This window comes from Manihot esculenta, chromosome 2 (genome assembly GCF_001659605.2).
Source record: "Manihot esculenta cultivar AM560-2 chromosome 2, M.esculenta_v8, whole genome shotgun sequence".
In the NCBI taxonomy this organism is placed as follows: Eukaryota; Viridiplantae; Streptophyta; class Magnoliopsida; order Malpighiales; family Euphorbiaceae; genus Manihot; species Manihot esculenta.
The window spans coordinates 10,149,232-10,162,594 of record NC_035162.2 but is presented as its reverse complement, the minus strand read 5'-3'; the positions used below and the strand labels follow the sequence as shown (position 1 = coordinate 10,162,594).

The following is a 13,363-nucleotide window of genomic DNA, read 5'->3' as shown; positions in this document are numbered from 1 at the left end:
TTTTTATTATATAGAATAGTAATTTTTTAAAAAATATAAAAAGTTTAAAATTTTAAAGCAAATTGTCCTATAAGATTAGAATAGATTAATCCCTATGAAAAAAAAATAAAACAAAATTGTGTAACTTCTACTTTTATTCCAAAAACGGTGAGTACTGAGCCTAAAATAACCATCCAATTATTTTGTTTGACAACATAATCCTCCTAGTCCCTAACAAGCAAAACTTGTAAAAAGAGCCCCCCACAAGATTCATATACATGCCATTTCCAAAATAACATTCTCCCACAACTGGGAGACTATATACAAACATTGATTTTTTTGCTGCAAAATTTGGTTTTTGCATGGTCTGCAAAGCTGAGAAGCTTTACATGTACTAGCTTCAAGAGCACTATGGTTCCCCAGAACACAAGGGAAAATGCAGGTCATGTCAAGTTTGTAATTGCTGTATTGGTCCTGCGAGGACTATTCAGTTGCTTGATCCTGTGATTATCCAGATTAGTTGGAGAGGGTGATGTTGGGACATCCTTTGATATGTTTTTTTCTAATGCCGTTAGGACCTCGGTCATTGATGGCCTATTTTTGGGATCTGTGTGCAGGCATTGTAATGCAAGTGCAGCTGCAGCTTGGGCTCCTTTCTTGGAGTACTGACCACCCAATCTAGTGTCCATGATTCTTAAAACTCGCCTGGGGTCACTCAGGAAAGGTTTCGCCCAATCGACCAGAGTTTCTTCGACGAAGTTAGCCCTCTCATCGTCCATTGCTCTTCTTCCTGATAGTAATTCTAGCAAGACAACACCAAAGCTATACACATCGCTCTTTGGAGTCAAGTGACCTGCTTGATTTAGACCAGCAAAAGGAAAGAAAAGGATGTTAAAGATCTCTTCTTTTTGCTTACGTTCAACTTACACTAAGATGCAAATTGCGGACGAAGACAAACTACGTAATTTAAAATCCCAAAACCAAATGAGCACCAGAATTTAACTTCACACAATTCTTTTTTACATGTCATAAGCATTTAAGCATACTGAGGTTATGATCATCATTCTTGCAAGTTGTTCCCCAATCCATCTTGCATCAATTATTTCGTTTGTTTTATCAAAGGAAGGGGAAAGAAATATAACTGCATATGAGTTTCTGGCACACATTAGAGCAAATGCAGACAATTTCCTTCATTTTGAGCTTCTTACAAATAGTGTTATAAATTTTCATATGATAGGCTTCCCAACCCCAAACATACACAAAAGTTTAAAACATAGTAATTGATAGCTAGAAAACAAAACTGCAATTTTTAATATTTGAAACATGTTTATTTCAAATTGTATCTTGCAAAATTGATTAGTTGTAATCTGTAAGTAGACTTGAAAAACTCGCGTAACATGAAGTTAACTAACCTGTGGCTACATATTCTGGCGCAGCATAACCCCTAGTTCCCACCACTCTCGTTGAAACATGAGTATTATCTCCAGTAGGTCCATCTCTTGCAAGGCCAAAATCTGAAAGCTTCGCATTAAAATCCTGAAACAGAATTTCTCAAGTTCATCAGCCATGCATATACAAGCGTAGCAGAATTGTCAGTCTATGTTTCTCAATGAAATTAAAAAACTTTTAGACTTCAACGTACTGAATCAAGTAGAATATTGGACGCCTTCAAATCACGGTAGATAACATTGGCATTTAACCCATGTAAGAAGGACAATCCCCTTGCTACATCAATGGCAATGCGCATCCGTGTAGCCCACGGAAGAGGTAGATCCCTTTCTACAAAGAAGAAAGGATGTCAATTTACTAGCAACTCCGGTGAAAGCACATTCAAAGTGTAGTCGGCCTCGGCCCCAAAAAGAGAGAGAGAGAGTAGAAATGAAAATGATAACAATCCTTAAAAATGCTTGAATCCATTGTTGAAGCAGTCATTCTCAAGGCCAAAAAGGTGAAAGATAAAAATAGAGAGGTTCTTGGAAAATCATTTCAAAAGCTGTTACTGCATGCATCAAAACAAATTTATTGAAAACAACATTCTGTTAATGGTCTTTATGTTTACTGCAGACTTGCTTTGTAACCATTTCTTAACTGATTTTCGTTGAGCTCCCAATTTCCAGTCTTGTTGGGCAAAAAAAAATCACATTTTAGCTTACCAGAAGAGCAACCATCTATCAAAACCATTAATAATACTATCCCTAATCAAAGTCACCAACATCAGGCTGCATCAGTCTCATTGGTTTAATTCCAACTCCTCAATGAAGCAACTTAATTTATTCAAAAAGTGCAACTCACTAAATATAGGCACAGCCTCATCAAGAAAAGGACCAATTTCTCTTGGTTCTCTCTTATGAACAATTCTCATAAGAAGAGTGGAGAAAATACACATTCAAGAGCAGAGTGAATCTTCAATAACCTCCATCAAGAAATTCAAATTTTGTCCATTTGATCCTAGGGAATCATTGAAAATCACAAGTTCCTCACATACAAGATTCCACCTGGAAGGTTCACCCTGTTCATTTGGAGTTGTAATATTGGTCCACAATGTGCCTAATTCTAGCCCTGTTTGTATCTTATTGACAATTGCATTAACAAATACATGTAAGACATAAGAACACTGCCTTTGCCTATACAAGTAATAACAGAGCAAGATCATGGGAAACAACATTCTACTTGAACATTTAAGAAGAAAATTGGAAAAATTTAGTCCCACGAAGGCAAATTTACTTACTTCTGAATAAATGACACTCCAAGCTTCCCTTGGGCATAAACTCATAAACTAGAAGTCTATTCTCAGATTCTGCACAATATCCAATAAGCTTCACTAGATTTCCATGACGAAGCTGTCCCAGATAGTTCACTTCTGCCTGCAAAGTAGCAAGGAAGAGAACAAAAATAAGTTGAAATAGTCTTGCAAGGCCAAAGGGGCAAAAATGATATAATAGTCCTAAATGAACATACAAGCCACTCCTTATGGCCCTGAAAGCTTTCTGCCTTGAGCCTCTTTACTGCCACAACAATCCCAGTTCCTGGTTTAGTAGGAGCTAAGGTATTCTCATCAAGCCATCCTTTGAAAACGCACCCAAAGCCACCCTCTCCAAGAAATGTTTCTGAACGAAAGTTCTTGGTGGCGTTCTTTAGTTCACTAAAGCTAAATGACTTGAGATTGCTGGGAACAGATGTATCAACCTTGCTTGTTATCAAAGAGTTGTTGAAGCTTCCCCATGATGCTTGCAGGTAAGAAGAGGTAGAATCCTGCTTCAACTCATTATTATGAGACTTTTTTCTTCCTGTAAGGACAATAAAAAGGCATGAGCGATCAATCACTCAGACCCAAAAGAATTTTTCATTCGGGAAAACCAAAAACAGATTTTTTTTTTTTTTAACTTGTTTCATGGGTTGGAAAAAGCAGCGAGAATTAGCATAATTCATGAGCAGGAGACAATATTAAAGCAAAAATACGAGAATTTTATGTTAAACAAGAACTACCCTCCTGAGGAAATTCATGTATGAGGGAGAATTTGAGGTCAAGAACCCGAGAAAGATTCAAACAACAAAAGTAATAATATAGCAGCCGACAACATCATCTCCCGTTGCTTTATTTATAAAGAAAAAGGGCACAGAGTCGTAATAAAAAAAAAGAAAAAGCAAGCAGACCAACCAGAAGAAAAATTAGTAGAAGAAGCATGAGCGCACTTGGCTGGTTTTCTGCAGCAGTTTCCCATGATTGAATAATCTCAAAAAACTTCTTCTCCCATAGAACAAAAAGAGGAGGGAGGAGAAGAAGAATAGTAAAAAAACAAACTTTGAAAGGCAATGAGGCGAAATAGCAGTGAAAATAAAATAAAAAGAGGAAACGTAAAATGGGTAAAAGCTTACATTTGATTTTATTTCATAATTGACAGGAACAAGAAGGAAGGAAGAGCAGAAGAAGGAGAAGGGGATAAGCAGGCAATCTGGTCAATGAAGGAAACCTCCATTAGCGTATCAAATTCAATGCAGCGGCCAGAGAGAAAGGACCCACGAGGCCACGTATTCATATTTGACTCTACACACACCACGCCACTGCAGAAATCATTCGAAAAGGAAAACTTTGAGATACGGTGAATTTAACATAAATACATGCATAAATTAGATGCTTATGTTTAATTTTATATAAAATCATTGATTAGTAAATAATGATATAAAAAACTACAAAAATATCAAATTGTCTCGCTTGTGCACATGATTCATTCAACCAGCAACATAGTTTTTTTTTTTTCTTCTTCTTTTTTCTGAGATGAATTCAAGTGAAAGAACAGGAGATATTAAGTAGGAATGGAACCCAGAACAGAGATAAACTGAGTCAATGAATTGACAATAGAATTTGGATCAGTCTTCACTTTGAAGTTTGAAGGCAAGGGCGTTTCTATTCTTGCACCTACGGGCATAGCTGCTAAAAATATAGTTGTTCACATGGTTGGGTTATAAATTTAATCTCATGGTTGGGCTCAATAATTGATGGCTATAAGATTTAATCACCTAGTTGGTCCATACGGTTGAGTCAAATACATGATTTAGCCATATAGTTTTACCAGATGGTTAGTTAATCTAAATAATTAGTTAGGGCTACATGGTTTACATGACTCGATTATTATAATATTAATTTAAGTACATGGTTCATACATATGACTTAGTAAATGTAATGACCCGGAAACCGGTACCCCTCAGTAACGGTCCGAACCATCACTGGCACTAGGACCCAGATCGGCTTAAGGCCGCCGGGACCCGTAGTCAGCCAACTATACTCTCTGTGTACCTGATAAATCCCATACATGATACAAAACGACTCAACAATCCTGTAAAACTCTGTAGGCTTAACTGCTGCTACTCAGATATGTCAATCTGAAATGGCCCTCAGGGCCTATACCAGGGACTACTATCTGCTGTGGGTCATGGGAATGAAACCCTTTTAATCTGTAACACATTCCACTGGTATCTCATCGAAGCCATACATTAAGCCTAACTCACACATTTCTCATCAAGAAACGTAAAACAGGATTCATGTACAGGGGATTAAGCATACATCACACAACAGTAAAAACACTAGGGAAAGCACAGTATATGCCAATACATATCTATAGAGTACATCACACCTATTCTTTGAATTACAGCATGTCCACTATGCTATTACAACATACATTCATGCATAACTTTCCTCTGTACTCTTGCTGACTTTGATTTCCCATAGCTATCTCAGGACCTGCAAAACTGGGGGTAAGGGAGTGGGATGAGCTCTAGAGCCCAGTGAGGAGGAACAATAAAAACAGTTCATTAATTACATGCTCTCATGAAATGCATCACCTCACAAACATATCATCTCAAGGATGAATGTGTCACCATTAGCCCTTTCCTGTATACATATAGTAATATGTCCAACTTGCCAGGGGCGATTAGGCCTCACCTGGACTTCTCTTACCTGACTCCATCACAAGACCAACTGTGCAGGGGCGATTAGGCCTCACCTGGACTTCTCTATCTGAGTCAGGTCAAACTGTCTAACTCTTAGTACCAGGAGCGACCTGGACTACCCAGGGGCGACCTGGTATGGCTATCTCATGCCATAACTCTGTATCTGTGCTCTATCAAGGGCTAAGGATCATCCAACAGTCATCCACACAAATATCAGCTTATGCAATGCAGCATATTCGTGGAATCTAATGCAATACAACCTAATACATAACATGGCATTTTATGATGCATGGACCATGCTAGATTCGTGTCATTTCTCAAAATAAAATATTCAGTTTAGTTCCACTCACCTCTGCTCTTCTGGCAGATACTGTATTGACTCTGAGATCTCTAACTCTGATGACCTCCTCGAACTCTCGGGTCCAATCCTACACAAATGGACTCGAATGAGGTGTCACACATACTTTGAATAACTCTTAAACAAATCCCCATAATCCCTTCTGACCCTCTAAAAACAATCACACAAAGCATGCAAAAGAAGGCTAGACAGAACACATTCGGCTGCAGGTTCGGCGGCCGAATGTCCTGAACAGAGCCGAAACTCAAGTACCTTCGGCGGCCGAATATCCTCTTTCGGCGGCCGAACCCTTTCGGGGGCTACTTTCGGAGGCCGAATCCCCTAAACAGAGCCGAATCCCCTAAACAGAGCCGAACCTCAAGGCACTCAGGGGTAAGCTGTGGCAGTCTAAGCCACCATGCAAGGGGTTCGGCGGCCGAATCCTTCTTCGGCTGCCGAACCTGAGTTCTTTAAGAACTCAGCGTCTTCCGCAACCTAGCTCCTTCATCTTTTCCTCCTCTCTAACCATGCATAACTCCAAACCTCAACTTACATATACTCAAGTATATGCTCCAAGGGGTCCAAAACTACCTATCAACCCCAACAACACACATAACACATAATCATGCATAAACCATTAAAACATCACAACTAAACCTATAACCATAACTCTACCCTTAACCTCTTAAAAAGCTATTAGAAATCATTAAAACAAGTATAAAGACTTCCCTTACCTCCTGAAATCAGAAGCTGGACAACCTGAACACCAAGCTATGCACCAACACCTCTTTTCCTTCACCAACACACCAAAACTCTCTTCTTTTGTTTCAAACCGTTCTAAACACTTTACCACCCTCAAACCTGTGCATGAGTGATGAAAAGCTTATAGATGAGTCATGGGAGACGTGGCATAACCTCTGGGAAGATTTGGAGGTAACATCTGTCCCAAATCAATGACTAAGGAGTGCCCACACATTGGCTGGCCAACTCAGCTTCGGCTGCCGAAACTGCATGCAAAACCATGCAACGTTCGGGGGCCGAACATAACCTTCGGGGGCCGAACATTGGGCACTTTCGGCGGCCGAACTTAACCTTCGGGGGCCGAACATGACAGAAACTCCTTTGGCCAATTCTCCACAAAACTCAACTCGTTTTCTACCCTAAACCTTTAAACTACTTGAAAATATTTTAGAAAACCTTCACTCTACCCGTCGAGAACTCTCTGACATCCCTGAATTTCACCGGATGGTAGAAATTCCGATGCCGGATTTAGCCGGGTATTACATTCTTCCCCCTTAGAAACATTCGTCCTCGAATGTTCAAAACAAACACAGATGCAAAGAAGCAATTAAGGAAAGCCTACTACTTTCCTCTGCGAAGAGACACAGATGTTACTGGAGTTCAAACTCCCGAGTTATCTACATTTCCTGACTCTGCTGATTCTTAACTGCTGAATCTGTGTCTATACTCTACACTGATTGCTTCTCACTATTTCCAGTACCCAACTGACTTTTCTCTTTCTTTAGTCACACTATACGAGTTACACTCTCTTTACTCAACCCGGTCAGAAGAGCCATACCTCTAAGGAAAACCTAGATGCCTTGCCTATAGCTTCAATGCTCTACTGATTTTACAACAAAAACGTCTTATGACACCTCATAATCATACGGACATGCCCCGAAACTGAACTTATATGTATGCCGTGTTCTCTTAGAATCTACACCAGGTAGTAGATAATGGGCATGCTTCTCTGTTTTTCTGAACTATTCTACACTTTTGCTGAGCACTCTGATCCTTGCCCGCCTTTTTTCTTCTTTACTATACTGGCTTTTGTGTTTGTTTTTTTTTTTTTTTTTTTTTTTTGGACTCTCTCTAACGCATAGATCTATCGTGGAGAATCAGCAGCTCCTACTCGCTGTCTCCACAAACTATTAATCCTTCGTGGGACCACCTGTCCTTGGTAGTGATTTTGTGTAACTGCTCACAGTCGTTACAAAATCCCACGGTGTCATCCTTCGTTTCTCACACTGACACTGGAACATTCCAGGGTGAGGTACTAGGTCGGATAACCGTTCTCTACCAAGCTTCTCTATACTATGCTGACTATGCTCTCTTTACAGGTGCCATGCTGTAGGGTAGAAGGAAAGAAGGAAAGAAATGGTTCCGCGTCCAGACACCACTCCTATTCCAAACTCTGACTCCCTGACAGATGGAAAACCTGACAGCTCATCTGGGATAACCATTTAGAACTCACTAGCACTGGGTGTTGAGGCTGATTCCCTGATCTGACTCCTACACTTGCTCACAAGAGCTAGACCCCTCTGATACCCTTTCCTGTGTACCGTTGAGCCTACTGGGCTGACATCAAACCTCTAGGCACCTATACTCTGTCCCTTTCAAGGACTATCTCTGATCCATCTTAGCCTTTGAACTCTCGTACCTTGTCTCTACAGATACAGACACATATAGTACTATGAGTAAGTAGCCAATCCGCCCTAGAATGACATCAACTGGTCAACTCTAGAACCATAAGGTCAGCTGGATAGTCTCTACTCACTCCAACCGCTAAACTGCTCTGACTAACAGACTCTGCCTCAGATGGATCATACTCGGGTCCACTAACCCAGAGAAAACAAAGCCTAGAAGGCATCCAACCCACGCGATTAACAGCTCACTAAGTCACAAGAAAGTAGAAACACGCGGGGTCAAAACAAACAACATACACATCCGAACATCCACAAGTGAACATACCTGACGTCACTGTGGTCGATGTGATAGTTGCCTACGGAGTTAGAGTGAAGATCCGACCTATAGGTAATGGACCTTCTCTCGGGATTGTACTATTGAAAAAGCTAACCCTTTCCTCTGCCTCAATTTATCACCGAATCCCAGAATAAACTGAAAGCTCCTCCTGACCTTACCCTTAGTCTTACTTTTTTCTTTCTCTATTTCATTCTAGTTTGCGTATTCTTTTTCTTTCTTTTGTTTTGTTACTCTGATCTATGACACTTACTTTTCTCTTACTCTTAGTCTTTTCTTACTCTGTTCTTTGACTTATTTCTTATCTTTGAGGGCTGCACTCGGAGATGAGAGATCACTCTCCCTAGACCTGGATAAAAAGCATCTCATAGCACCACTCTCACATATCTTTCCTGGTTCACTATCTCACTATTACTCATTTGGCTTTTCCTATCTCTCGCACTCTGGTAGTGCACTCTTTACCATTCGTCGTTCTCACTCTCTTCGTTTAGCGGGTGGTACACCTGATGACTTGTCTGGGTCCTATCGACAACTTTTCTCTGGCTGTGGGTACTACAACTGTTCCCCTTCTAATCGGACTAATTACGCTGTTCTCTGACACAAGCAAGAAACCTTTGATAACCTCTCCTAAATAGCGTAAGAGCCTCTAGGGCTGATAGCAAACTTCTAGGCATCTCTACTTTGTCCCCTCACACATTACCTGTGATCCATCCATCCTGGTCTCAAAGTCTGACTACTCTGCCTCTGCTATAGGCAGTACGATGAGTAGCTAGCCCATCCACCCCTAGAATGACATCAACCAGTCACTCTAGAACCACAAGGTCAGCTGGAAGGCACCTACTCAAAACTCGCACTCAACTCTATTGGCAGACTAATTCTACCACTGACGGATCACACTTGAGTCTATTGACCCAAAGAGGACAGTCTAATCCCAGAAGTTATCACACCCATACTCTCGACGGCTCTCACAGCCCTAAGGAAAGCGAAACATCAGAGTCTCTACTAGCAAACACATCAAAACATATGGAAGTGAAACATACCTGTCACTGCCATGTCCGATGTGTCAGCCTCCTGCTGCGTCAAAGCGAAGATCCGTGCTGGCACTGATGAACCTTCACCTGGGGAACCTATGGAAGAAGGAGTAATCCCGCTCCTTCTGCCTCTGTCCTGCGCCATGGCTAGAGCTTCTGGCTGAGCCACTCTGTCTGAGACTGTCTGCTGGGACTGTGGTAGCAAAGTGGCGGTGGAACACTCACGTGCTATGTGCCCCTCTTGTCCACACCTAAAACATGCTGTTGTCCCTACCAGACAGACTCCCTTGTGCGGCCTACCGCACCCCGGACATTTTGCGGTCTTCAAACCAGAACTCGAACGCTCACTTATCTGCTTCCAGAACTTATTCTTCTTTGATCTCCTGAGGCCTCTACCTCCTTTCTTACTCTTGGTATCAGCCTCATGCAGAGAGGAGAGAGTAACATCACTTGTCCCTGCGCGTTGGGTACTAGCTTCCCTTTTCTGTACCATATCTATGATATCATGGAAACTCTCCCTGGACCTATCTAAAACCCCTCCTACAAACTCATGAGCAAACTGCTCCCAGGATAAGCTTTCTACCCTCGAATCCACATACTGGTTGAACCATTCCCTTGCTTTTTCACATTTCAATGTGACCCCTGCCATTTGAATGGCTCTATTCTCACTGACTCCCAACTCCTCAGTTATCATCTTAACCATTCTAAGATACTTAACAGGGTCATCTCCAGTCTCAAATTGGGGAACATCTAACCTCAAATAATCTGTCAGCTGCACCATACTTTCTCCAGGTGAACTCAACTTAGGTGTTTGGATAACTGGGGCTACTGGTTCTACTGGTGGTGGAGGAGGTGCAACTTGCCCTGGGTTAGGGGTTACTGACCTTGGGTAACAAAAGAAGGGTGGAAACATGGTATACTGTGGATATGATGGTGGATATGGCGGATAAAAGGGAGGATAGGGCATAAAGGTGGGATATGGGTGATATCTAGGCAACTCTGATGTACCTCTCATCGGGTACTCTGTCCCCCACTGGTAGGGTGGATACTGAGGTGGAACAAACCTCGAGGCCTGAGTGCCTCCTTGGGACTCACCCATATCTCCTCCTAATCCGCTCATACCAAAGTCGCCCTCTCTACTCTGGTCATCCTTCTCTCTTTCTCTCATAAGCCCTGACATACCACTCTGGACAACTCCCCTTCTACTCTCCTCACCAGACCTTCTAGGGTCCCTTGATGTACCTTCTCTACTTAAACTATCGGATATTGCCCTTTGTAGAATAGGGAGCTGGACATCCATGTCCTCATTCTCCGGCGGAGCTCCAATCAATCTCGCAGATCGACGAGTTCCTCTCATCCTGCCTCTGTAAAGCACAACAGCACACAAAAATATCATCAAATGATCCATGTGAAAACACATGAATCCTCAGCACATATCAAACATAGTCATAGCACATGTAGCTCATCATGGCATTTCACATCATCATGCAAAACAGGACTCCACATCCTATCCTAGTGGACATGCGTTTACCTATTGTGCTTTCCCTCCTATACAAGACTACACCTCTTTCCGATGTGGGAATCTAATCCTTGAGCATCTTCGCTCAACACACCGTAAAACTCTAACCTCTTAACCTCTTTCCGATGTGAGATAGCTGACTCAGCACATCGTACTCTAGAGGCCCTATGCTCTGATACCAATCTGTAATGACCCGGAAACCGGTACCCCTCAGTAACGGTCCGAACCATCACTGGCACTAGGACCCAGATCGGCTTAAGGCCGCCGGGACCCGTAGTCAGCCAACTATACTCTCTGTGTACCTGATAAATCCCATACATGATACAAAACGACTCAACAATCCTGTAAAACTCTGTAGGCTTAACTGCTGCTACTCAGATATGTCAATCTGAAATGGCCCTCAGGGCCTATACCAGGGACTACTATCTGCTGTGGGTCATGGGAATGAAACCCTTTTAATCTGTAACACATTCCACTGGTATCTCATCGAAGCCATACATTAAGCCTAACTCACACATTTCTCATCAAGAAACGTAAAACAGGATTCATGTACAGGGGATTAAGCATACATCACACAACAGTAAAAACACTAGGGAAAGCACAGTATATGCCAATACATATCTATAGAGTACATCACACCTATTCTTTGAATTACAGCATGTCCACTATGCTATTACAACATACATTCATGCATAACTTTCCTCTGTACTCTTGCTGACTTTGATTTCCCATAGCTATCTCAGGACCTGCAAAACTGGGGGTAAGGGAGTGGGATGAGCTCTAGAGCCCAGTGAGGAGGAACAATAAAAACAGTTCATTAATTACATGCTCTCATGAAATGCATCACCTCACAAACATATCATCTCAAGGATGAATGTGTCACCATTAGCCCTTTCCTGTATACATATAGTAATATGTCCAACTTGCCAGGGGCGATTAGGCCTCACCTGGACTTCTCTTACCTGACTCCATCACAAGACCAACTGTGCCAGGGGCGATTAGGCCTCACCTGGACTTCTCTATCTGAGTCAGGTCAAACTGTCTAACTCTTAGTACCAGGAGCGACCTGGACTACCCAGGGGCGACCTGGTATGGCTATCTCATGCCATAACTCTGTATCTGTGCTCTATCAAGGGCTAAGGATCATCCAACAGTCATCCACACAAATATCAGCTTATGCAATGCAGCATATTCGTGGAATCTAATGCAATACAACCTAATACATAACATGGCATTTTATGATGCATGGACCATGCTAGATTCGTGTCATTTCTCAAAATAAAATATTCAGTTTAGTTCCACTCACCTCTGCTCTTCTGGCAGATACTGTATTGACTCTGAGATCTCTAACTCTGATGACCTCCTCGAACTCTCGGGTCCAATCCTACACAAATGGACTCGAATGAGGTGTCACACATACTTTGAATAACTCTTAAACAAATCCCCATAATCCCTTCTGACCCTCTAAAAACAATCACACAAAGCATGCAAAAGAAGGCTAGACAGAACACATTCGGCTGCAGGTTCGGCGGCCGAATGTCCTGAACAGAGCCGAAACTCAAGTACCTTCGGCGGCCGAATATCCTCTTTCGGCGGCCGAACCCTTTCGGGGGCTACTTTCGGAGGCCGAATCCCCTAAACAGAGCCGAATCCCCTAAACAGAGCCGAATCCCCTAAACAGAGCCGAACCTCAAGGCACTCAGGGGTAAGCTGTGGCAGTCTAAGCCACCATGCAAGGGGTTCGGCGGCCGAATCCTTCTTCGGCTGCCGAACCTGAGTTCTTTAAGAACTCAGCGTCTTCCGCAACCTAGCTCCTTCATCTTTTCCTCCTCTCTAACCATGCATAACTCCAAACCTCAACTTACATATACTCAAGTATATGCTCCAAGGGGTCCAAAACTACCTATCAACCCCAACAACACACATAACACATAATCATGCATAAACCATTAAAACATCACAACTAAACCTATAACCATAACTCTACCCTTAACCTCTTAAAAAGCTATTAGAAATCATTAAAACAAGTATAAAGACTTCCCTTACCTCCTGAAATCAGAAGCTGGACAACCTGAACACCAAGCTATGCACCAACACCTCTTTTCCTTCACCAACACACCAAAACTCTCTTCTTTTGTTTCAAACCGTTCTAAACACTTTACCACCCTCAAACCTGTGCATGAGTGATGAAAAGCTTATAGATGAGTCATGGGAGACGTGGCATAACCTCTGGGAAGATTTGGAGGTAACATCTGTCCCAAATCAATGACTAAGGAGTGCCCACACATT

At 42.1% G+C, this 13,363-nt stretch overlaps 1 protein-coding gene across 1 annotated transcript; it reads right to left on the bottom strand.

The window, feature by feature from the left end:
- Positions 1-106: 106 nt before the first annotated feature.
- LOC110609742 (probable serine/threonine-protein kinase PBL18) lies at positions 107-3,849 on the bottom strand. Its single transcript, XM_021749523.2, has 6 exons — positions 3,638-3,849; positions 2,938-3,266; positions 2,708-2,843; positions 1,622-1,758; positions 1,392-1,515; positions 107-832 (listed from the first exon to the last, which is right to left on the bottom strand). Exons 1-6 carry the CDS (start codon positions 3,699-3,701, stop codon positions 423-425), a joined length of 1,200 nt encoding a protein of 399 aa, XP_021605215.1. The 5' UTR covers positions 3,702-3,849; the 3' UTR covers positions 107-422.
- Between the last annotated feature and the right edge of the window lie 9,514 nt (positions 3,850-13,363).